General features: G+C 40.3%; 1 protein-coding gene across 1 annotated transcript in view; it reads left to right on the plus strand.

Moving 5' to 3' along the window:
• Window positions 1–7,451: 7,451 nt before the first annotated feature.
• Window positions 7,452–26,840, plus strand: part of dagla (diacylglycerol lipase, alpha) — a 48,821-nt gene continuing 29,432 nt past the window's right edge. Inside the window, exons 1-2 of the mRNA XM_036535716.1 lie at window positions 7,452–8,175; window positions 25,646–25,747. Coding sequence (XP_036391609.1) covers window positions 25,653–25,747 — 95 coding nt within the window. The 5' untranslated portion in view covers window positions 7,452–8,175; window positions 25,646–25,652. The remainder of the gene's footprint in view (window positions 8,176–25,645; window positions 25,748–26,840) is intronic.

A 26,840-nucleotide genomic window follows, 5' to 3' on the forward strand; every position in this document is an offset into this window, starting at 1 on the left:
TCAGCATTCAATACAATAATTCCACAGAGGCTGATAGGGAACCTGAGCCTACTGGGCATGAACACCCCCCTCTGTAACTCGATCCTGGACTTCCTGACTGACAGGCCTCAGTCTGTCAGCATAGGGAAGAACACCTCCAGGGTCATCAAGCTGAGTACCGGCACCGCACAGGGCTGTGTGCTCAGCCCACTCTTGTTCACCCTGCTGACACATGACTGTGCTGCCCAGCACAGCTCACACCACATCATGAAGTTCGCAGATGACACAACAGTGGTGGGGCTCATCAGTAACAACAGTGAGTCCGCATAGAGGGCAGATGTCATTCGGCTGGTGAACTGGTGTGTCAAGACAACAATCTGTCTGTTAATGTTGAGAAAACAAATGAGATGGTTGTTGACTTCAGGAAGAGCTCTGCTATTCACACTCCTTTGAACATCAACAGCTCTGCTGTAGAGACAGTCAGCAGCGTTAAGTTCCTGGTAGTGCACCTCGCAGAGGACCTCACCTGGACACTCAGCACCACCACCATCACGAAGAAGCCCAGCAATGTCTTCACTTCCTGTGGAGGCTGAAAAAAGCCAGTCTCCCTCCTCCCATCCTCACCACCTTCTACCGAGGGACCATAGAAAGCATCCTCTGCAGCCTCATCACCGTCTGGTTCAGGAATTGCAACGTCACTGACAGCAAGTCCCTACAGCAGATAGTGAGGACAGCTGAGTGGATCATCGGAGTACCTCTCCCAACCATGAACAAACTCTTCAATAAACACATCCGGCGTGCAATCAGCATTGCCACAGACCCCTCCCACCCCTCCCATGGACTGTTCATCCGCCTGCCGTCTGGCAGAAGGTACCAGAGCATCCATACCATCACTGCCACACACTGCAACAGTTTTTTCCCTCAGGCAATCAGGCTCCTCAACTTCCTGCTGCCCCCTCCTCCCCCCCGTGCCTGAACAAAAACTGACCTTCACCCCCAGGGCACAGCATGCCCCCATCTACTCCCCTGGACTGAACACCCTGAAAAATTCCAATGCACACAGCCACTTTACAAAATGTAAAATTGTTTACAATTGCAAGTGTAACTTGCACACTTCTGCCTATCACTTGCACACTTTGTCTATTTATTGTCTTATTATTTTTCAACTTTTTATTGTCTTTCTACTGCCTTATTGTCTTTTTGCACTGCTCCCTTTGCACTTTATGTCGTCTTTGTCTTGCACTCTCTAAATGTAGCACCATGGATCACAGGGAAATGTTATTTCAACCCTACTGTATACTTGTATATGCATGAGCTGACAATAAACCTCTCTTGACTTGACTTGACTGCAGATGGAATGTATGCCATCCTATCCTATGCATCATCCTGAGCAGACATATCATTACTATCAGTTGATTCACTGAACAATTCAAACCACAATGTCCAGGAAATAAAATTTTTGAAATAACATGAGTTAGAGTTTGTGTGATGCAAAATGTTTATTTGAGCTGAGCTTAGTCCATAAAGCAAATTTACAGTTTTGCAATTCAGGGTATTTAATAAAGGAAAATGCACCCAGAGACATTTCCTTTTCTCTTTTTAGATGGGGAGCAAAGGGGGCAGGGAAGAAAGGCTATGGATAGAACTAGTCATAGAAAAGGTAGCCTAATAGTAACTATCTGTTTCACCATTTTCATTAAATCACAAAATATGTGCCAAAACATTGAGTCCTACCCGAATTATTGCACTTACACACTCTAAAGAGGAGGAGAGGAACAAAAACAGGGTGTTTTTCTAATCAGTGCTGTAGAATAACAGGCATTTGCTTGATGCCCTTATAGTGTATGGATGTCCTGCATTTTTGCAAACTAGGTGCCAGAGTGCAGTGAGGTTATCATGTTATGTGCTCTCTGATAAAAGTTACTGGCATTTAAACTCTGAATATACAATGAGGGGGCACAGACTGTGTCCTGCAAAGTGAGAAGTTGATGAAGCAGCTAACAGTCTGCAGGATAAGTATCGCAGACACATCTACACTGTATGTGCATACAGTATATCCACACCCTGTTATTTCTGGTTCTTTATGTGATTTCTGGTTATTTATGTGATGTAGTGCATATACATTGATACAGGTGGGCCTCTATAACTCAGCAGCAACTACAATAGTATAAACTATTGGAGGCACAACTTAGCGTTCAGTCAGGCATATGGGGACAACAAGACTGCAGGCTGAGGAGATCCTGTCATAAGCCAGAGAAGCAAATCTCTTGTGTGATTGCAGTCATATGGGAAAAAACCAGCAGCCCAGTTTGGATAGTCTATGAAATGAATTTCTGTTAGAAATCAAATATTTCAGTTCATTTTATCAATGAACTGAAATATATTTTTCTGTTAGAAAACAAATATTTAGGACCATTCATAAAATGAAATGAAATATTTGATTTCTAACAGAGAAATCTAACAGGTTTTCTGTGAAATATGATACATTTCTACCAGTTTCAGCATCCTTTATGAGAGTTTGGGGGTTAAGGGTCAAAACATGGTGAATTGTGGCAATAAAGCATTAAGGATAAAGACTTACTCTGTGCCCTGAAGAACCAGCAGGCCCAAACTTGAAAACCAAGGTATGCAATTGAATATTTGTGGTTTTTCTGTGGCCATGAATGTACACATCTGTGCAATATAGTAGCCATTTCAGTCTGGCTTTACAACACCAAACAAGCATTAGTGTTCTGTTATACAAGGTTGTAATTCTTCTATAATTCTATCTATATAAACATTAGAAGTACAGTATACAAATAAATAGGACCTTTTAGTACATTGGGAAGAGAATAATTATTTGTTTAGTTCAATATATGAGCAATTGATCAGTAGCTGATGACTAGGAAATAAGTATTTAAATGCTTCTTAATGAACAAATAATCAGAAAAAAAACATGTTTCTTTCTTTCATGAAGGACAGTCTGCATAAGATATCAAGAAACAGGATGTCAACATTTGCACAGAAATTATTGCTAGATCTTCACACAGTTCTTGGGTAAAAATGTAGGGTTCAGTTGTTCATTCTCATGAAAAGGTCTAATCATGCAATATAATCAGCACTTTCATATTTAGATACACACATGCTAGAATTTACATGTTCTATTTGCTGACATACATGACTTTTTACAAATCTGACAGTACAGCTGCAAGGTAATATTTAGATTAGACTAAAATACCTTAGTTTTTCATTGAATCATGGACCTGACTGTAGCCGGACTGTAAAGTGTTATGACCCCAGACTCAGGTGCCAATCCACCTCTCTCCTTTAACCACCCACACAAGCACCCTCTGAATATGGTCTTGTTTTATTACCCTCACAGCTTGCCTGCAACTCTGTCTAGGTTGTTTGGCTTTTACAGTTGCATCCCCACTATTTCCTTTAAAGTAATCTCAAGTTGGCATGAATCAAACTATATCCAATCATAGGCATTTTTGGAATGAGGTCACATGAAGTGAAAGTTTACTGAAACCTGTATTCACACCATCTTTTGGACTTGTGTCTATAACCATGTATATACGTGAACAAACATATATTTTAAAGGTTCTTGCTGATTAAGTTTTCATTGAATTCCATCATTACAATACCATTCAAGATTCTGTGGACTCAGCTATAAATAATCACAGTTCAGAACAGTACATAATTCCAAACTGGAATACATTCATAGTAATAAGATGATTGGCATGAAGTATGATATGTCTTATTATAATCTTGTAGCATTTGGTAACATTAATTATTCACCTCCAAAACTGTGCAACCTATTTAGAAAAGTAAATTGACAGCTGTGTGAATGTATATGTGCCTGTGTGAGTGTGAGGTGATACTACCCAGCTACCCAAAGTAACACAATACTCTTAAATATTAAACAGAATGAAATCATTATATATTATTGTTATTTTTATATTACTGGCATTGCATCCCCATTAATGTATAGCATCTTAGAGTCATACAGACATAGCCACCATCTCAAAATACCACAACAAGGCATGCCAAACAATACATGTATTTGAATCTTTACACTTCACTGTCCAGTTGCTCTAAATTGCAGCATATTTAAAACATTGATGTTCCAATACATAAAATATTTTCAGTAAAATATTTGAAAAATTACAGGGACTAACATTATTGACAGACATTCCATTATGATGGCAAATCACAAAATTAATTTGACAATTCTCAATGGATCCACAGAAGATTTTCATTGCCTTTTATTCCTCCCTTTTTGAGGAATACTGGAAATAGTTACTAGATTGGTTTTATGTATAGTGTATATGTATATGTGGTAGGGGGTACATCAGTGAGAATGTTTGTCTAATGTGAAATGTGAGGAGTAAGTCAAATCAGATTGAGTGTATGAGTGCTTAAATCAAAGATTTTCTTAACTATGGTAAATTTGACTGCAGTTCCACAACCCCCCCAACCCCCCCCCCCCCCCCACCAAGTTCAATTATCCAGTTGTCCAATTGGATATCAGTCAGGTAGTCAATGTGTTATAGAGCCGTTATCCAATTACCCAGTATGCGCATGGCCTTCTCACTTCCTTCGTGCTAACAAAAATACCCCCAACAATATAGCAGCAGCAGCAATGACAGCACCACCAATGATCAGTGGCTTCAGGCCAGCTATGGACTCTGTGCTGATGTCTGCAGCATCAGTGACCTCTGGTGGCATCTCCTGCTTGGCAGCCTCATCCTGGTTGGCTGCCCCATCCTCAGCAGGTTTCTCAGGAGCAGGGGCTTCTGGGGGTGGGTCAGCATGGGCAGGGTTAGCCTTCCGGGGCAGAGATGTTTCCTTCTTTCCTGTCTTCTCAATTGGTTTCTCAGCCTTATGGATGGCTGGCTTTTGGGCCCCTGTACCACTCTTGCTTTTGGCTTCCATGATATCCAGGAAACAGAGACTACCAGTGGGTCCTACCTTCGGTCAGTGTCTCTTTTTGGTGACATATAGCAAGAGTGAAAAAAAGACAGAGAGAGCTGTCATATATTAATATATATATATATATATATATATATATATATATATATGTATAAAACTTGGGGTGAGGATGCTATGTCCATGCCACTGAAACCAGGTTTGACCTTGAACCACAGTTGGTTCAATGTCTTTCACCCTGGGCTGGCGCACATCTCTTTAGTTTTCAGCATGTGGGCTAACCATGAAGAGGAAACCACAGCAGTGCAAAGTTGGGGTCTGATGTGCTGGCTGAGGGTCCCCTTTAGCGTAAAGACACACCCTGACCTTCTTTTTGAGGGTGCTACATCACTGTAATGTGACCATTGTGGCAACAGAGCTGCAGCCATTGCAGCACATGCTTGGATTCCTTTGCCCATCTCTCGCATTCAGAGGGATACACAGGAACATATGAAAGGAAACATATTAGGATACAGCGCATGTGTCCTGCATGCCCATCTCTCTCACACACACATGCAGCATGAGTCATGCATTAGCATAATGGCAGAGCTAAGACAAGGCAGAAGTGGGGGGATATTTACATGGAGTAAATGGAGAAGTTAGACGACTGCATAGAGACGTGATGGAGAGATGAAAGAAGAGAAATTTTGTTGCAGCCATCCTGCCCCCTCTCTCCAAACACACATATGCAGCACATTCCCCCCCCCCCATATCAGAGTGATGTTGTGCCAGCATGAAGTACAGGGGACATTGGAGGAGGTGAGGAAAAAAGCCAGCACCAGCCATTCAGAGCACAGCATAAAATTCGGCTGAATAATAATAATCATTTAACAAAGTAATCAGGCAAAAGGTGCTAGCTTACCTTTTACCCTCTGCTTGTGTCTTCCTGTATTGTTGATCTGAATCAAAGTGGATTAATGCAGATTGATAGACAGAGAGAGAAGCTGGAAGAAAAAAGTGCCTGAAAGCAGGGCTCAGTCTGGTCTATGCAGAGAGATTCACAGAACAAGGGAAGTGGGATGGATGACAAACACTGGTGGAAAGAGAGAGGACAAGGAAGAGTGAGGATGGGATGTACCAATGTGTTTGTAAATAGGGGGTGCTGTAAATTTTAATTATGTATATGTTTCTTGTGTTTTTTCTGCTAGTGAGCACGTTTGTAAGAAGTTCGTGTACAGCACTATGTGTGTATAGTACAATTATTCATACCTTTTTTAAATTTTGCTGGCTCCATAATTGAGGGCAGAAGTAAAAATAAATGAACAAACAATAACATTATTGTTGTTAAATATTAACAATTTGTATGTTATCATTGTCAATGTGCATAACTTATCATTGTTTATAAAATTATTCACCCTTAAATAAAAGTTTACACTTTATTTTAGTAGTTATTATTATTGATGTAGATGTTGTTGCATAACCTGTGTATGTAAAAAGAAACAAACTCACTAATTTGTTAATGAATTTGGCATACACAGAAACTGAAATTATTAGAACCAATTTGCTTTTCCATTCCATTTCAAATATACACTATGGCAATACTGTATAAAATATGTCTGCCAGTCTGTTTCATTCAAACAGAAATAAGACTCCATAAAACCACAGCACATTGCTTGTTTAAATGGCCTCATGGTTTTATTTTAATTCAATTCCAGTAATAGACAACTCAACATAATTTCCTCAGGATATTTTTTTACTGACTGTAGATAAAGCTGAAACCCCCTTATGTTCAATTCTGAAATGGATTGCCTGCTGAGACAGGCCATACCACCATGTTTCTTCGAACCTTTATATTTCACAAGCAGACTTTTCTAACCGCCAGTTTCATACAGTTAAAATGGAGGATGGTTTTTGATATGGAAACTGACTGTTTGATTGAACCCCATTTTCATGAATCCCTTGTCCCATGAATAGGAGCATGAATCACCCTGGGTGACATCAAACTAATTTGAATTTAATGCTAATTATTTGGATTGGTGTAATGGCAAGGAGTAATTTAGCAGTAAGGGAGCATGTTTTAGCATTTGTCCAAATATGCACGTACGTTTATGTTAATTTGCCTGTTACAGTGTGTGCCACTCGACAGTGTGCCCGTAAGATGGTGTTCGTCTCATTCGTGATGAAAGTGAGACACAAAAAGTGAGGTGGTAGTGTAGGGACGACGTGTGTAAGGAGGATATCTCTCTCTAAACACACAGAGATGCAAGGATGCTTAGTATGCACTTCTGTCCTTCAAGCCGTCTGTGCATCTGTCATACGTGTTGACTTGGATTGACCAGCACGGTTGTATACGCGTATGTGTTAGAGAATCTGAGCAAGTCTAGAACACACCCATTAATTAGAGTTTATGAAGATCAGGAAATGACGCAGGTGCATACCGCACCTCGTAGGGACTCCTTGTTATTCGGCAGGCTGCCTTTCATGAGCGTCGTCTCCTGTTTCCAGAGGAAACTGATTTTAGGGCATGCCAAATGATGACGTAAACAACGCAAATAGCGTACCATCGACTCGTCAGTTGCGGTTGCAGTTGGCTGTAGGCAGCGGAGAGGAGAACGTGAATAACGACGTCCCTTTTTTGAAAAGAAAAAAAGGATTGATTGGGGGGGGGGTGTAGAACGCCAGCTCGTTTCTCGGGATCTTCTGCGGTTCAAGCAAATTTGAATCAGGTTCGGTCGGGAGCAGTCCACTTGTAACGGCTTAGCAGATCAAAGAGCGAGTCATTCTCTGAGTTATGAATTAATCTGGTCGCTGGCATAGAATGCAGAGAATGGGTGCAGGAACGAACGAGCTACAGTTCGTAAAGTCGGGAAAAGATACGGCGTAAAGAAAACGTGATGGAATCGAATACAACCAATGTGTGATGTTATAGATGGTTACGTTCATGATATTGAGTTAGTTACATTTAAGGATATGTTGTAGCTAGTACTGCTTGCTTCTTTTAGTCTGTGTTGCTTTAAAACAACTACGATCGTCATTGGCATTGCTTGACCCGGATTTTTGTGCGTGCTAGCTAGCTATCTAATTGATACCGTTCACGAGGGCACCTGTGTGGTCAGTCCAGACACTAACGTTACAGAAGCTCCCTCACACGCAGCGAACTCAGCAGTTTCCCTCCCTTGCTACCACTCCAGTGACAGAGCTGTGGTTCAGGCCGGCTCGGGAGTGGGATAGGGGCGGACAAGCGGAGGATGGGACAGCGAATGGAACCGGAGAAGCGGGACACGGGAAGGTACCGACACAACACAGGTGGGTACTCAGAAGGGGTGACGGGCACTAACAGTAGAACGAACAAACTTTGCCTGTTATGACATTCAAGGTTATAAATACGAGTACAGATATTCTACATAACTGTGTGTGTCTGTGTGTGTGCGCGCCCGCGCGTGCATGCACGCGCGCACGCAAGCGAGCGAGCAACCAAGCAGGAGAGAATGCAGTCTGACTTTATTCATAGGCCGATAGTCTAACATTATTGTTGTCATTGTCCACTTTGACCTTAACTATCCATAACCCTTTGGTTAGTAAAAAGCTAGCCAACAGTGTGTTATGAGGTACTGTCACTCTATCAATTGGTTTAAGTTTTTCCCAACAGCACCATTGTGATTCGTTGTTGTCCTCACATTCGTATGCTGTGATCACGCCCCTCTTGAGTGGTTCTTCAATGAGTACTGCCTGTCTCCATTATATAAGAGCATCATCAATAATGGATATTTGGTACATAGCTATAACTGTCACTTTCTGCCAGACAAGCTCTAGTGTTGATGCTGAGTCCCCTGATTCCACTTTAGCAGCCTCTCTAGTTGTCAAGCTCTTTTTCAATCCTCTTGCTACCACCTTGCATATTGTCCTCCTCATTTAACTCTTCTGTGGCTCCTTTGGGTTGTTTACTTGTCCTGGTGTACAGTAACCCACTCATGCAGTCTGGGCCAGGCTGATTGTGCACGCAGATTCTAGCACAGTCTCTGATTTTCCATTGGGGAATTACATTTACATTTATTCATTTGGCAGATTCTCTTATATAAAGCAATTTCCAAAGCAGAAATACATAAATGTAGGGTAAAGAGACCCACAATGAAGCTTGAAGGCTGTGAGGCTTGACCTCCTCTTGAGATTGTTACATTCAGAACAACGAGAATATTTAGGTGCTTCAGAACATGTGACCAAAGGTGTTTGTCTATAAGAGGAATGATCATAGGGAGGCAACTGTCGGCGCTGTTGCAATTCTGATATAGATGGAAATATTCTGCTGAGAGAGTATTTTAATCAAACTGTGTTAATACACAGCAGGAAGGTGAATTGTGTGAGAAGGCAGGGCAGAGTGGTATTTGGCCACATCACACCCCATCTGGCTCTCCCTCTCTCTCTCCTGGGGTGGAGATGCCAGCTCACCAGTCACTTTAAACCTTGCATGTGCTGCACTGCTCCTGTCAGGATGTGTTAATGTCATGCTAAGCATAGAACATTTCTTCCCTTTCTCTCCTTCTCCTCCTTCCGTGTTGTCTTCATACTTTGCCTCTCTCTCTCTTTTCAAATTCAAGATGGGCTTTATAGCCATGGAAGAATATGGGTGTGACATTTAAGATGCTCAAAACAGTAATTTCTCCAAGAACCCCCCCCCCCGCCCCACTAGCTTTATCTTCTCCGTCCAGATTCTAGTTTTGGCATCAAACTGTTTTCTCCCCTTTTAAGTCTGAAAGCTGGGTGTCACTCACTCCCACTCTCTCTCCCACTCCCTCTCTCAATCTCTTGCTCTTTCTGTATCTGCTCTCTCCTTCCATCTCTCTTGCTTTCTTTTTCCTGTTCTCCCTTGCTCTTTCTCACTCATTCTGTGTCTTGCTCATCTCTCACTTCCTTCGTCTCTTCCTCTTACTGTCACTTTCTCCTCCAACTCTTATTCATCTCCCTCACCTTCTCTCTCCTAGCCATGGAGGGGAGCGAGGTCATGCGAATTGTTTGTATTTATGTGTGCATGTGCCTTTATTTGTGTATTTATGTGTCTGTCTCAATCTGTGTGTGTGTGTGTGTGTGTGTGTGTATAATCAGTGTTGCATGTATAGGTACATTTCTTGTGATGTGACGCAAAGCTTTTTTTTAAAGATATATATTATGGCCAGTTTTACCATGGTTTTGATGAGTAAATTGTATGAACATAGTATTGACCTGAATATGATTTATTTGTTGTAGTATGAGACTGTACCCTGTGCTTGGCTCCTGGCACCTTAGTACCCTTAAAATGTGGTAAAGCATCACATGGAGCTTATTCTTCCTTCACTCTGGTTTTTCAGCATTTTATATTGACAATTCACACTATACATGATGGCATAAGGTTGTGTGTCCCTGTTCTGTTTGGTAGATTGTGCCCATCCTCTTTCACTCTCTCACTGTCAGGCTGTGTAGGCCTTCGCAATGATGTAGCAGAACTGAGATGTGAGCAATCTTCTGATGCCTACTTCAGATGTATATTCACCTCTGTGGTTCACTGACGAGGTAACAAACACAGAGGAGAGGGTAATCCTGATGATAGCAGGGTGCTCTTAACAGTCTATGAGAACTGGAGAAGGATTCACATGAGGGATGTGTGAGCAGAACAAAAGATTTAGGGAGCCATCCCTGTCTTGATCCACCTCCATTGCTGGGTCAGAAGGTTTGTATGCAAGGGGATGTTCCACCATGGCTTTGACTTCAGCTTAAACTCTAAAGGCTTCTGCTTCCTACACCTTTTTTTTGCTGTGTAGTTCAGAGCAGCCCCACTGGCCACTGTCTGCCTCAGTCTGTAGAGTGTACCACTGTGCTGCATGCAGCTGCTCCAGACTACAGACAGAGATTCATCCACAAATGGCCACCTGTGACAAGGCTCTGCAAGGGATCCATCAGTAAACCTGGAGGCCTTGAGTTGCCTGGCTATGTGTTTCGCATTGGATCCCAGAGTGAACTTCAGCAGGTGATTGAAGCACAGTACTCCAGAGAAGTGTACGTCCAATGGCCTTGTTGTGCCAGAGCCTCAACCTATGGGTCAGTCATGTACAGAATCACTCAACCCCCCCCCCCCAGCACACAGAGCCATGTTCTCCATGTGGGGCCCCTGAAAATAAGACTAACCTCAAGACCTCAGGAGGATGGAGCACCTGATTGAATGGGCTTAGCAGGGTTCCATGTGAGTCTCGAGGGACATACCGAGACTGTTCAATCCCTCAGAGCAGACTAACCGCTTTTGAGGGCTTTCCATGTGCTCACAGTCAGGTATGTACAAAAACAGCGACCTTCAAGCTGTTTCAATGAGTCTGGACAGTTGCCTGATTCACCATATTTATCCCCCTTGCATATTACCCAATCACTGACATGGAAGCTTATCCTTCTCTGCTTTTACATTGATAGGTAGATGAGAAGATTGAACTTATTATACACTGTAAGGGCTGTTGCAGAGAGCACAGAGCCTCAGGGCCTTAGTCTGTCTAAACAGTGATGGTATCTCTAGGCAGTGGATGCCACTTCTTGAGCCTAGAGAGAAGTGGGCCATGCTGGCCCTGTTAGCGTGGTGGGTCATCCCACAAGAAGAACTGCCACATCCTGGTTATGTTAAGGCTCTGCAAAGCTGCCTCTGGGGCTGTGCTGGGCACCTTCTCCAAATTCAATCAGGTCAGCATCACCTGCTTGAACTTGTGGGTTCTACAGTGCTCCCTACCGTCTGTCTGTTGGAATAAAAGACACATGGTATTTAGGATTCCTCATGGCCAAGGTACATAAAGTCATCCATTCTCTTAAGTCTGTCACTGATCTGAGTGAACTAAATTATAGGCTATGAAGGTAATGAAAGATGACCCTCACTGGCCCATGTCCTTCAGAGTCTTTCAGTAAGAACCTTCCTGAAAAGGATTGGTGTGGTTGTCCAACTGGAGTCGGGACATGCAGCTGTGCACCATCACCTAGAGTGTGACATTCCTCAGGATCACCTGTGAGGAGAGGAAAGCATCCATTGTGTAAGCACCAACATGGACAGTCATCATTTACACACAGAACCATAGATACGCTCCTGATTGTGTTGTAATGCTCGTATGAATCCTTGATTTGTACTGTGTATGCTGTGTGTTAAGGGAAGGATTTTTTTGGACATACTGTGATGTAACTGTGCATACATGCTTATCTTCGCCCATTTTTTTTTTTTATTTTGAGACTGTATTGCTTCCAGTTTGTTACCTATACCCTTGTGTCATTCTATGTATATATATATATATCTATATATATATATATATATATATATATATATATCTATATATATATATATATATATATATATATATACATACATTATATATTATATATATATGTATGTATGTGTGTGTGTGTGTGTGAGACAGATTTGTTCATTGTTCACTACAACAGTGTTAGCCAAATAAATTATAAATATAGGTGCAGCACCTTAGTGAACAACCCTTTGTAAATATAAAACATAACTCGGATATTGTATATAAAACATATGCTTGGATGTTGTCTTCAGATTGCAGGCAAATTCCATCTTAGTTTCAGTCTTAGTGTGTAAGTTTGAATCTCTAAGGGGTGGCACACTGATCTGTGCATACCATACTGTCTGTGTACAGTGTTTCCATACTATATGCAGGCCAGCTGATCTGTATGTGTGCAATGTAACTAAAATCAGGCTAATCCTCTTCTTGAGCAAAGAAGATCCAAGCCAGGGTTTCGATTAACTGCAGTAGTTGAGTGAAATGTATTTTTGATTTTTCTGTTTATTTAGAATCCTAAAACTGCAGCATGAGAGAAACACTGAAGCAGACTCAAAACAGGCTGAAAATCTAAACTAAGGACAGACATGAAGATAGGACTATGATAGGAGTCATTACTGTCTTTCCTGTTTTTCTCTGACAGCAGTGTGGCATTGGATATAGTGTACATAAACACTATAAGAATGTGAGGAAGTATTGATATTGTTGTCCATCAGTGCCACCAGACTGAAATTGCAAAAGTGTGGAATAATTCTTAATTAATTGATTAATCCATAATAATGAACATCAGTCACAAGTCAATGCAATGTCAAGCAATGTACCTGTCTGCCTCAGACCCACACTGTGAAATGGATGTTCAGGTTTGAAGGCTTTATAAGATTAGAGGGAACAGTTAAGTTTTGACTATGAGGACTTCCTAAATGGTGTTTACTCTAGGTATAGACACTCAGTAATATGGTGTGTGTCAAGCTGTATCTTTATTATCTGTGATTTATTTTTGGCATAAAGTGGACTCTAATATATCTGATGAACTGTGAAAGAAGGAGGATATTTGCCAGCGAAGCTGTAAAGGGGAGTTTTTGTGTAGTCCATTTATGCAATACTGTAATAAAGCACTTTATCCACAGGGTATCAGCAGGGATTAGAAACACTGGCTGTTTGGTCACCAGGCTGGAGCTGCTCCGCACTGACCATGATGCTGTCAAATGCCTGTTTCAGCTTTTGTCTCAGTTCTTCTTAATATGCCTTTTATTCAGCACCACAACTTCTTCAGCAGGGTGTTTCAAGACACTATAGGTCTTTTCTGGTCAAGCGAGAGCAATGTTCATGTTTCAGAACAACATGTATGTGGTGCCAACACACCCCTCACATGTCAGACAATGGGGTTAATTACAGGGGAAGTGATTCACCGATTCAGTTGTCCATGGCTGTACCTCAAACTTAAATCAAAATCTTCCATTTGATATGTTGTTGTTTATTAGTTTCAACATACAGATTAGCTGTAGGTGTAATCACATAGGAATGGACAAAGTACAGTTGTTCTAAGAAAGTAGAGACAATACTGTAGCATAGACAGATCTAGCCTATATTCAGCCCAAACATGGTGTGCATTGTCCCCAGCTTTGAGCAATGATTTTGAGCAAGTCTGATTTTTCCCCCTGTTGTAATTGTATTTTTGTTAGTTTCATTAACAGTGAGAGGAATAGTCAGGGTAGTAGTATTTGTAATTAATTACTCAACATTAAGGATAAAACACAAGTTCGAACAGACTTGGTACAGATGCAGGTCAGGGGAACAGACCGGATGTGTCCCTGTGTCTTATGAGGGTGAATAGTGCCCAAACATCAAGAGATGGACACTGAAGTAATGGTGACATTAATTTCATTGATGTAATGTTAACAGGTTATAAACAGACAAAGCCCCAAACACTAAAACAGTAGGACTCAAAAGCACATTAGCCATGCATTGAGAAAGAATGTCTAGCAGGAGAACTACGAGACCACAAAAGGTTTTGAAGAAATTAGCCATAGCTTCTTGTATCAGTCACCCAGTTATATCTGCAGATTCATAATACAGTTCTTCCATGATTATTTTTTGATTATTCATTGATGGTATCTTGATGTATTTTTTTTGTCTCTGAAGTAGTCTGCTCGCATGATTTTGGGGCACTTCTTTTAGCATTAGCAATTAGGGCTGTGCAATATGACGATATATATCGTGTGACGATAGAAAAATGTCTATCGTTTCATATTATGCTCTATCGTTTATTTTGTTGTGTCGCAAATCACACACTTTACGGCAATATTTTTCGTCATTTGGACGACGCTTTGCGTTCTTCCACATGGCAGGGATGCAGGCAGGAAATTTGCATGAAGGCAACACAAACATGGAGGAGAGTGAACGGTACAGAACTATAGTTGAAAAGTGTTTATTTACCATTTTATACATTAATGTTTTATATTTTGTTACATGCTTAACACTTTCGCATGTAACGTATTTTATGTTATGCTATGGTGGTGCGTGTGTTACATTACTTTGTTTTCATTAACGTTATTAGGCTTCTCATAGTTTTCAGTTAGCATATGCTATATTTTTAACGTTAAATCGCTGTTTCCTCAAAGATAAAATTAGCTAGAATTTTTCCAATTTAGTGTTTTAATCGCACCGGTTTTAGCATACGCTCTAAACGGCAGATCACACCGGTGTGACCGTTTGGTGTCCATAATTCAGTATACTATACGCAATATTCCCTCTAGTGTTGGACGCAGGGAAAAGGAGATGGATCGAAACATAACTCTCGCTCATGTCGGTGTCATCATGGAATGAATCCAACGGCGAAGCAACCTCTATTTATATGTCAAATGGGCGGCAATATAATGGATGGAAATCACAGCGGTAGAATGGGAGGGAGACAAAGTTTTCATATCAAGATGATCTGTACTTAAAATTACTGGTCAAAGCACAGTGTTTATGTCGATGCAAAAGGTTGCCTGATTACGCAAATTCTTTCTTCAAAATATGTTTAATGAATCCTCACTTTTATTTAACTTCGATCACTAGTCAAGCAACTGAATTGAAGGAAATAGCCCGTTAGCTAATTCGTTTTTCCAATGCCATTAACTTCCTGGCACACAGTGCATACGGTCTCTCCGAAATCCGCCGAAATTTTTTCAACGCACTCGAAGGCAAATTCTGGGCGGAAAACGGAAGGAGGAGTTTCGTAAAACCATCGGAGATCACGGGGGTTCCCATAAGAGCTATATGGAAACGAGGCGTAAATTGAAAATTCGTGCAAAGGTTCTAAATAAAAGAAGAAAAATAATCAAATGTGAGTAAGTACCTTTTATTTGTCGAGTATATAATTAAAAATGTGATAAGAAATAGGCCTTTTCATGTGGTCGTTTTACATGGACTACTTAATCATTGAATTTACAGAAAATGTGCTATGTGGTGATATGTATCATTATCGGGATATGATATTTTGGTCTCATCGCACATCCCTAGAAACAATTACTGTAAGTAGTAGTGGCATTTTGCAGCATTAGCGGTTACTGTGTTAACTAGTGGCGGGTTTTTCAGTGGCAGCTTTGTTGATTAGTGTGTATTGAGTAGTGGTAGTTCCCCCAGTGGTTACTGATTCTGGCATAGATACACAACCTTGTCAGAGTGACATTATTTATTTATTTATTTATTTTTTTATTTAACAACAACAACTACAAAAAGAGCAAAGGGAAGCAATGAAGAAAAAAAAGGAAAAACAAAAAAATAACACTTAATAAGTACATAAATAAAATGAATACGTCATTCTTTCTATATATGTATTTACGTATAAAGGTTGAGGAACAAAGCATAACAAGACTGACAAGACCAGACTGGTGGGACAAATTGCACACTGTGTTATCGTGTAGGTTTTGTTGGAACAGAAAGAAAAGAGAAAAATATGTAAGAAAGGAAAAAATATACAAATAAATAAAAATTAAAAAGCAGGGTAATATTAAGGGTCATTTGTGGAGAGAGGATTCAGCGTTGAAGGTATTGTAGAAAAGTTATCTTCATAGGATTTAATGTTGTTTTTCAAAGATGCCGTACGTTTTTCTAGTTTTGAATGGTCTATTAGTAGATTGAGCCAGTGAGCTATGGATATCTTGGTTCTGTCTTTCCAGTTCAGTAATATGATCTTTTTGGCGATGGTTAGTGATATTAATATGAATGATTTGAGATGTTTCGGTGTATGTAGTGTAGAGACATCGCCAAGTAAAGCTATGATGGGGCATAAGGGGATGCTGAGGCTAAGGATCTCAGATAGCCTGCTCAAGACCTCCGACCAAAAGTTTTGGACGTGTGGGCAGAGCCAGAGGGCATGGAAGTAATCATCTATTGAGGTTGAACAATATGAACATGCATTACTTTGGCTAAAGCCCATGCGGTAAAGCTTGTGGGTAGTAACGTGTGTTCTGTGGAGGACTTTATACTGTATAAGCTGGGTTTTGGAATTACATGTCATAGAGAATGAGTTATTGCATATGCTTTGCCAATTAATATCTGTTGGTAGGTTGTTTATGTCTGTGGTCCACTTGTCTATAGAGATTGATATAGTGTTGACTTCAGATGCTAGGAGTTTGTATATTTGGGATAACATTTTTTTAGGTTTGAGTGATTGTAACTTTAAATAGAGGGGAGGGCTGTGATTATTAAAATTCCTAGTGTTGATGTTTTTTTATGACTTCTTTTAACTGGATATACTGGAAGAAGCAGTGGTCCAGTATGTTATATATTTTTTGGATGTGGTCGAAGGTCATGAGCAAGCCATCATCGAGTAACTGTCCCAGGCTGGTTACTCCTCTCTCATTCCAGGTTGAGAAGAAAAAGGATTTGTTATTGATTAAAAACATGGGGTGATGCCATAATGGAGTATGGATAGATGCTGAGAGGCTGTAATGGAGAATTTCATTTGACTTCCACCAAGCAGTTAGGGTGGTGCTGATAGTGTTGTTGTTTTTGTAACAAGTGTGAGTTTGTATGGATTTATCTATAAATGGGAATTTTTGATGTTCAATTCTTGAGCTAAAGTGTTTTCGATATCTAGCCAAGGTTGATTGGTGTTATTTGTCCAGTGGCGGATATACTGTAATTGGTGTGAGAGGAAATAGTAAAAGAAATTTGCGGCCCCGAGTCCTCCGTATTGTTTGAGCTTTTGGAGGGTGGATAGTTTAATTCGTGGTTTTTGGTGTTTCCAGTAAAATCTAGTGACTGCACTATTGAGAGAGGAGAACCAGCCCAGGGGAGGGGTGACAGGGGTCATGGCAAAAAGGTGGTTTATTTTTGGGAGGATGTTCATTTTAACAGTTGAAATTCAGCCAATTAGAGATAGTGGTAATTTATTCCATCTTTCCAGATTTTTTATTTCTTGTAGTAGGGGGGTATAGTTAAGTTTGAATAATTTGTTTAAATTTGGAGAAATGTGGATTCCAAGGTATGTAATAGATTTTGCTGTTTATTTAAAGAGGGGGACCCCAGCCTCAGCATCCCAGTTGAATTTGGATATAGGCAGAATCTCTGATTTTGTCCAGTTGATGGAGTAGCCAGACACCCTACTATAATTACTGATCAGATAATGGACTGCTGGAAGTGAGGATGAGGGGTTTGTAATGAATAACAGAATGTCATCGGCATACAGAGTGATTTTATGGTGGTGTGAGTTTGATTGGATGCCTGAGATACGGTCACATTGCCTAATGGAAGCAGCCAGGGGTTCAATGAAAAGTGCAAACAGTAGTGGGGATAGAGGGCATCCTTGTCTAGTACCTCTTTGTAACTGAAATGGTTTTGATATAAGTCCATTGGTTATAACAGATGCAGTGGGTGAGTTGTACAGTGTTTTAATCCAATTGGTGAAATAAGACCAGAATCCAAAGTGATTAAGAGAGGTGAAGAGAAAGGACCAATCTACCCTGTCGAACGCCTTTTCGGCATCAAGGGTTGCTATGATGATTAGTGGATTGTTTGAGGAGGTGCTGTTTTATAGAAATTGATCAGGTTGAATACTCTTCATGTGTTTTCTGAGGAATGCCTCCCCTTGATGAAGCCAGTTTGATCTATGTGTATTAATGATGAAATTACAGATTCCAGTCTGACTGATAAAGCCTTGCTAATAATTTTCATGTCTGTGTTGATTAATGATATGGGGCGATAGTTGGAGCATTGAATGGGGTCCTTGTTTGGTTTTGGGATGAGTGTAATATAGGCAGTGTTCATATGATGGGGAATAGTGGTATTTTGGTGGATTTCAGATATCACTTTAAAAAACAGAGGTGAAAGGAGAGGCCAAAACTGTTTATAAAATTCTGCAGGGTAGCCATCTGGTCCAGGTGATTTATTGTTAGGCATGAGATGAAGCGGTCTGGTGATTTTTTGCCAAGGAGAGAGGTACCTCTAGATCTTCTGCTGGGGTTTGAGTTAGTTTAGGTAGGGAGACATTCCTGAGAAATCTTTCAGCATCTTTAGGCGAGGAGTTCTGGTCTGAACTGTAAAGATTTGAGTAAAAAGATCTAAAAGAGTCATTAATTATGGAGGGGTTTTGAGTTTTATTTCCGGATGAGTCTATGATTGAGGTAATGATAGATTTCTCTGTTTGATGCTTTTACTGATTTGCTAATAGTTTACCTGTTTTATTTCCAAATTCAAAATGTTGCTGTCGGAGTTTGAGGAGGGTGCCTTCAGTTTTCTTGTTCAATATGTTGTTATCTCATATTTAGTTTTCAGGAGTTCCTGAATCGGTAGGCACGTGAGAGGCCAGAAGGTCCAATCTCTTCGCATCTTTTTGCAGGTTGTTTTCTTTTGCAATTTCTTCTTTCTTTTTATATGTACAGTATGATATAATTTTCCCTCTGACTGTCTTTGCAGTTTCCCATAGTGTACATGCTGTTATTCCAGGAGTGTTATTGATTTCTATAAAGGATGCCCATTCGTGTTTGAAGTAGTCATGAAATTCTTTGTCCTTAAGTAATGAGTTATTGAAGTGCCATCTGGGAGGAGGGAGGGGCTGATGTTCTGCTAAGAAGATAATACTAATGGGGGCATGATCAGAGATGATAATGCTATGGATGGCTGAGTCATTTATTCTGTGTGTGATAGTTGTTAACCAAAAAGTAGTCTATACGGGTGTATGATTTATGGTAAGGTGAATAATATTCAGTATTACTGGGGTTATTCATTCTCCAGATATCCATCAGTCCATAATCTGTCATGTACTGTTTAAGCAAGGATGAGGAGTGGTTGGGTTTATTAGTGGAGGTTGATGATGAGTGATCTATGTTTGGGTCCAATACTATGTTAAAATCACCGCCTAAGATGATATGTGAGTCAAATTAGACAGTTCTGAGAATAATGAGTGTAAAAAAGAGGAAGTCTGCATTGGGGCCATAGATATTTGCTAGAGTTAGTGTCTTTTCCAATAATACCAGTGATGATACAACGTCTCTGTCAGAGTGACATTATAGCAAGCATGCCTGGACACATTTCCAAAGTCTGTGTCCTGCCTGCGCAGTGGAAATTCAAAAGAGTGGACCAGAGCAGTTACCCTAATACAGACTAGAAGAGAATCCACCCTTTATACAGAGGGTGTCATTTTTTAAGTAGATGCTGGATGTGTGTGTGTGTGTGTGTAGAACTTGTCTGATTGTAACTGAGTGCTGGTTTGTTGGCATCATTGTTGTGTTTTTTAATTCAATACAGGTATTTCAAAATGAAATATGTTCTGCCAGAAATAACTCATGCATGCTGTTGCCTTGTAAGGCCAAACAAAAGTTGTGTTTGTGTTTGTTGTAGCTTTTCTCATCTTCTACACACAACATATTAAGATATTATTGGTGGCTAATCATTTTTCAGGGTAATTTCTACAATCTACATCCAAAGTCATTTCAGACAAAAATATGTTAATTGTTTTCCAAAAAAGAGACAGTATGAGACTTGTTTAAAAGATGTTTTCAGCTGTTTTTTGACACACATTAAGAAAATATAAGCAAATGGTTAGAGTTTAGATTAGAGTTTGCCAGTGTTTTCTACTCATGAGTTTTTATGCTGAGACGCATCTAACACTGTCAGTGGTGGTTCACCGTTGACTTTAGCACTTGACTGACTGCCTTGTGAGTGTGTCTGGCCTGTGTGCTGAAATTGATAAATCTGGACCTTAAATTAGTTGTACTGCCACTGTAATTTCTCATCACATAGGCCTATGTTGCAATGATAATAACTGACAGTATCATTTAATCATTTAAATTTAGTAGACGATACGAATACCAGTGAAATTCCACGACTTTCGATACCCAATTCGATACCACGGTAAAAAGCAAAAACAAAATAATAAATTCCATGTACTTCAACATACACTACTTTATTAAAAACATTTGAACATTACAAAAAACAACAGTGGCATGTAGCCTTCAAGTAATGAATAAAAAGAAACAACTATCAACATTACAAAAAAGAACAGTGGCGTGTAGCCTTCAAGTATTTTAAACAAACAATACTGTGCTTAACTACAAACATGTAAACATGGAAATAATAAATAGGCCTATATAATATAATATAACATCTGACTTTGCTCCTGTCTCTTCTGGTCGACATCCTCTTCTGGCTGATACTGTGAAAGGAAAATTATGAGATTTCAGTTATCAGCTATAGCTCAAAGGCTGCACACACAATGTCCTAACACACACACACGTAACGGGTAGGATCTTGCGTTGTGTTTAATTCGATGTTATGTGGGTCTGCGAGCGAGCGAGTTTTGAACCGAGGTTCTCACTGCTCGCTGCCAACCCCTTAGGCCAGGTCTATGGCGTCAGATTTATGTCAAAAGTCGCGAGCGCAGGAAACATTCTTGTGAGTGTATAAAACATTCTCACGAGCGCAGAAAACATTCTCGCGCACAAAGCAGCCACCACGCGTGAGAGAATTTCTGCTTGGCCATACGCGCTCGCGCGGATCGACCTGAGCTTTGACAATTTGGGGACAGAAACCAAGGGAGTCACTGGCCCTCTTATGATTGGTCACTTTCAATGAAATCACACCCACACCACCTCCCTGAACCTTGATTGACAGCTTCCGTTAACTGAACGACAGGCAGACACTGTTTGGCCAGAGGCTTGTTATTTTACATTTACATTTATTCATTTAGCAGACGCTTTTATCCAAAAAGCGATCAATAATAGAATGTTTGATTTAATTTCATTATAAATTTAATTTATATGTAGTTTAGACAAAGTTTAAGAAGCGTGTGCTCAATTGTAAAAAAAATAAATAAAAATAATAATAATAAAAAAAAATATATATAAATATATATATTATTATATATATATATATATAATATACAGCAATCCCTCTTCACTTGGCCTGGCTCAGTTTAAAAGCCATTTTTCCATGGGGGGTTTCGGGGTTCTGTTCTATAGGTTTCCAGGGGTGGGTTTATCGAGAAGTATCGCGGGACCTTAATTTACATTATAGGCGCAAAACCAAATGTAAAACTGTATAAGCAGATGTTATGGGTTCAGTCTCTGTTGAATCAGAAATGCTGTGCGTTTGTCTTGCCACTATATATTGCTTCAAGTTCGACATTTTTTTTCCCTTTACAAATGGGAAAGTAGCTTCCTTTGTTTGTTTAATTGAAAAATATTTTGTAAAACAGCATGTTGATCATGAAGAAAATAGACTGCCTAGGACAACTTATTATCTACTTTATTTCTTCTTTTTTATATGTAATGTTACTTTAGATTTTGCTAGTTTTTTACTAGTAAAACTTACTAACTTTAGTTTTTTACTAGGCTACCTGTCTATTCGCATTTCCTAAATAATAATAACGTGGTTAATTCATTTTTTCCTTGGTTTTTAGTTAGTAGCATAGAGAGTGATGAGTGTGCATCTGCCATCCCCCCTGTTAAAAATTAACAAATCACCTACTGATAACATGCGACTGCTAAAATGGTTAAAAATATATTTTTATTTTTTTCATGTGTGTGACATATAGCATAGACATTGAAACTACAGTGAAAGGTGTCAGTTATGTAATGTTGCTGGTAGGATGTCAAACAGATCATTTTTAATGTCATTTTTTGCTGAGAACCGCGCGTGTCACGCGGAACAAGTAGGCTCCACACCGAGAGTTTAGATCAGTTTTTCTCAGCCCTCCCCTGGAGTACCCCCTGCCCTGCATGTTTTAGATCTCTCCCTGTTCCAACACAGCTGATTCAGATGATCAACTCGTTATGAACTGAAGCTGCTTAATAACAAACCGGAGAGGGTTGAGAAACACCGGTCTAGATGACTCGCAGCTGCAGCGAGGCTCGAGCCGCACCTGAGACGCGCTGCTCACGCGAGCTGTGTGGCTGCTCTAATGCCGGGTTCAGACTACATGATTTTTTTTGTCTTTCAAGACGGTCACCATGTCTAGGCATAATAAACTAGGCATTCATAATCCCATAAAATCTTGCCTCATCTTGGTCGGGAGACTGGCTACACTATGAGTTTGACCCCGACCAACCATCCTTCACGTCCTTGCGTGTCGTCGGGGAGGCAGGTCAAGAAAGTGTCAATCATGGCTACAGAAGCGCTATGTGTTGTTGCTGCCGAGTTCACGCATTAAGGTTACACCGGAGAATTTGCTATCAGCTCCTAAATCGCAGATACAGATACAGATACGTTGTCTCTAGTACACGATTTCTACAACTAGTGTAAATGTAGTTGTAAGATTAACAAATATGATAATAATAATACTGATTACTGTTATTACTGTAATTCCATGCAGCTGACAGTTACTGTAACACTTTATGTGTAACCACAATTAAAATAATATTAGCTACCAACATTTAACAATAATATAGCCTACTGTTATTATTCCTAATTTACATGTTTGCAGAGAGCACTCTGTCATCCTGTTGGTCAACTTCGGAACACGTCGTGGGAGATTCTAAAAAAATTCTGACATGCTAGACTTTTCGTCGGGGTATCGTGAGGCGTCCCAGATGCTACATTACTGTTCGACGATTATGTCACATTACAAGACCCGTTCGTCGTCGTTCCCGATGTTCACATTCGGGCCTGACACTGGACTCAGCAGTGTGCACCTGAAAGAGGTGATTGAAGCCCAGTGCAGAGGAGCTCAGAGATAATCTTCAGATTATCCATAGTCATAGTAAATGTTTTCAATCATTTGATTTTATAGATAATGTAATATCTATGAATACAAATTTAATATCTTATAGGCTAATAGAGAAATATCAAAATAGCGACCTCATATATGACTACTGATGCAGTCTTAGCAGAATTTGTTTGAAATTTATTGTCCTTTAGAAACCCATGTATGCCTATTTATTGGACAGTTCTTGGCTAGACTTTTGGAGAGGACAGTTTTTTGAAGAACAATTTCACACTAGAAACAGTTTTGTAACAAGCAATGTAAACATCAAATGTTAAAATTAAAATAGTAAGGTAAGTACAACAAAATTTTAGTGGCATTTGTGTGCTTGACGTTTTCTCTTGGTATGTGATTGGCTGCCATTTGATACAGAGCTGGAGCAGCATAATGGTAAGTAGGCTATGGCTCCCCACAGGTGGATGGAGTGTCAGGCTGGTAGAGGGAAAAGCTTAGCTTGTAGAACAAGTTTTTGATGCATCCTTTGGCATGAAAAAATGCTTGAAAAGTAGACTCAGTGACCTTTTCTATGCTGCATATATGTCTTTGTAGTAATGAAAGGAATCAATTACAAAATTGGTACTCCCGTCAGACTGTGGATCTTAATTTGGAACACCTTTGCTGACCTGCTCAGCTGTGTATTTAGCTGAGCTGCCTGATTAGTGGCCCTGCAGCACTTTCCTCCTGGTACTACTGCTGCAGGGGCATGAGAACCTCAGAGTGGAAGGATTTGTTCGCTTTGCTGATTTTGAACCTAATTTTCTTCAGCTGTACTCAGGCAGCTCCTCCACATCATCTTCTCTATAACTAAAACCCTCTGGCTTTGGAACTTGCCAGGCTGTTTGTAACACTGCTGAACAATGCAAGTACAGCTGTGGTCTAATGTTAGCACTGAAATTTAAAATAATGTTTCCCCTTCAGTGGGGCCCTGCCAAAGTTCAATCAAAAGTAAAACGCAGCATGAAAAGCCAGTCAGCCAGGGACTCTGTTTAGATGGTACTATCATACAGTATTCAGTACCTTGTTCAACTCATGATCACCCAGGCTTTCCAGAAAGAACAGTTTGAAGACTTTAGAAGATCCTAATCTTAAGGTTATTTTTGACTTTGAGGCAACATCTGTTTATTCATGCTCACTATAATTGGAAATTGTTTTTTAAGCAACTACGATCCAGGACTGCAAGAAATCATTTCTCATAAGAATAAAACACAAATGGAAGGTATTTATTTGGTAATGTTCAGGTAAATGTTTGAAGTAGAATTTCATTTCATACATAGGAACATTGCTGAAGGTTGCTTTGGAGAGGTTGACTAGCCAGTCGAGGTTACTGGCTTGTTTTACTCACACTGATACGGGGCCAGCTGGAAAATGGTGAGGCAACAGTCTGCCACACTTCCAGTAATGAAGGAAAGTAACTTTGACTATTTAAGTCTGGACGATTGTGAGTATTTTCTTTTTCTTTTTCTTTTTATACCTGTGTATGAATAATATAGCAGTATAAACTGCTATAAGTTGAGAATTGGCCTTCGGCCAGTGAAAGAGGAGACTGGGCATGGCTTGTGGCCTTGCTGGTGTATTGTCCGGAGGGAGGACTCCCTCTCTACAGATGTCCAATTTCCCCCTCAGCTCTATGCACTGTCCCTCTCCATAGTAATGTCCTTCAGTTTCAGACACCACGTGCACCGATGTGGTGCTTTCTCTCAGTGTATGTTTCATGTGCTTACGAGTTGTATTGTTCACCATTTGCGCTGTTTTGTAGTGGCATGTTCTCTCAGTGCAGGTTTGGTTCACTACAGTATTCAGGCAGCCAGTAAGTGCACTCTTATATTAATCTGTCAATGTAGTGCTAATGTGCCTCTGTCTTTCAGTGTGTGTGCTGTTGTAAAACTCTCACAGTAAATTTTAACTGTACAATACTTGAGTGTCCAGTTGCTTTGTATGCACAGGAGTATGTGAGGTATGCACCTCCCTATATGCAGGGGAACATTCCAGAAGTTCCACCAATGGGTACTCAAATTCTGTGAGCTGAGTCAAGACGTTACACATTTTCAGCATAAAAAGAATGTAATAACAAAGTGTTTGATGTGTGTGTAATAAAGCAAGAAATGTGTGTAACATGTGAAACGAATATAAGACTGGGGGTTGTGCCACCTTGGACCAGGAATCCTTAGCTGGTGTAAGTGTTTGTAAGCAGGAATGGCTGGTCTGCATGGATGCAGTGTCCTGTCTCTCAGAGAAGTGTCGTACACCTCACAGATGCAGTATGCTGACTTCCATCTCATTGGCATTGTCTCAGGGTCGTGATGCCGGGCATGGTGGTGTTTCGCCGGCGCTGGTCTGTTGGCAGTGATGACCTGGTGCTGCCTGCTCTCTTCCTTTTCCTCCTGCACTGCGCATGGTAAGGGGGCCATGGTGCCTGGTGGGCTGGGTGAGGGTGGGGGTGTGTTGTGGCATGCCTGTAATGCATTGACGTACAGAGCTGTCAGATAAAGTGTGGGACATCTTAGAATGGAGTTGATCATTGTCTATGGTCTGTGCATTATAGGTTTAGCATTATACAGGGTATAGAGGATATTAGGGATTTGCAGAAATATTGTTTTTTCGATTATTTTTTTTTAATTTGCCCGATTCAATATTGATCTGTAAAATTTAACTTTTAACATTCAACAACCTGCGAACACATAGAGGAAAACCTGTTACCTAAATTTTTTTTACTGTGATACGACCTCTCAGTGTTCACCATGGCTAACCCTACGGTCACACGGATGACACAGGAGAGACAAAGCAACCGGCTGCCATTCATTTTCAGTGAGAATTGGTGATTTACAGCGACAAGAGACAAGTTGCTGTTGTAAAGGTGGGGTTAAATAGACTAAAGGTCTATTTTGTGCAAATACTGAGCGATGCGACACAGCGACTACCAATGGGAGTGAAGGCAGCGTGACACACATTGCTGAAACAAATGATCCAACATTTTGGTTCCAGTCAAACATGGAGGAGAAGCTTATCGTGGCAGTGTCGGGTTTCCCTATACTCTACAATTTGTCTCTTGATACATACAGAGAGATAAATAAAAAATTATATGTGGAGAAAGGTGTCTGAAATCGTGCTTGGTATACATATTCATGTATATGTGCACTGCAGTCACAGCTTTTTAGCTTTAACTTTAATACAGTGCACAGCCACTACCTAGCTAGCTAACTAGTTAGCTAGCTAAACTGAACAGCAACAAGAGCAATGTAGTTGTTCATGTTCGTTTGCTAGGTAGCTAACTAGCTAGTTGCTAGCAAGAAAACGTTCACAGTTGCAAAGTTGCTACTGGCAGTCAGCTACATTTTGTCAGTCATTGTAGCTACCTTACAAACCATCTTTCCCTGAGCTAACTAATGCAAACACATTGCTACTTCGTGTCATTAATAAATAGGCAATGATACAGGTTGGTTTTGTTTTTAAGGAACTATACCCATGTGTTCCTCAAATAAAAAGATTTT

This window comes from Megalops cyprinoides, chromosome 8 (assembly GCF_013368585.1).
Source record: "Megalops cyprinoides isolate fMegCyp1 chromosome 8, fMegCyp1.pri, whole genome shotgun sequence".
NCBI classification, from domain to species: Eukaryota; Metazoa; Chordata; class Actinopteri; order Elopiformes; family Megalopidae; genus Megalops; species Megalops cyprinoides.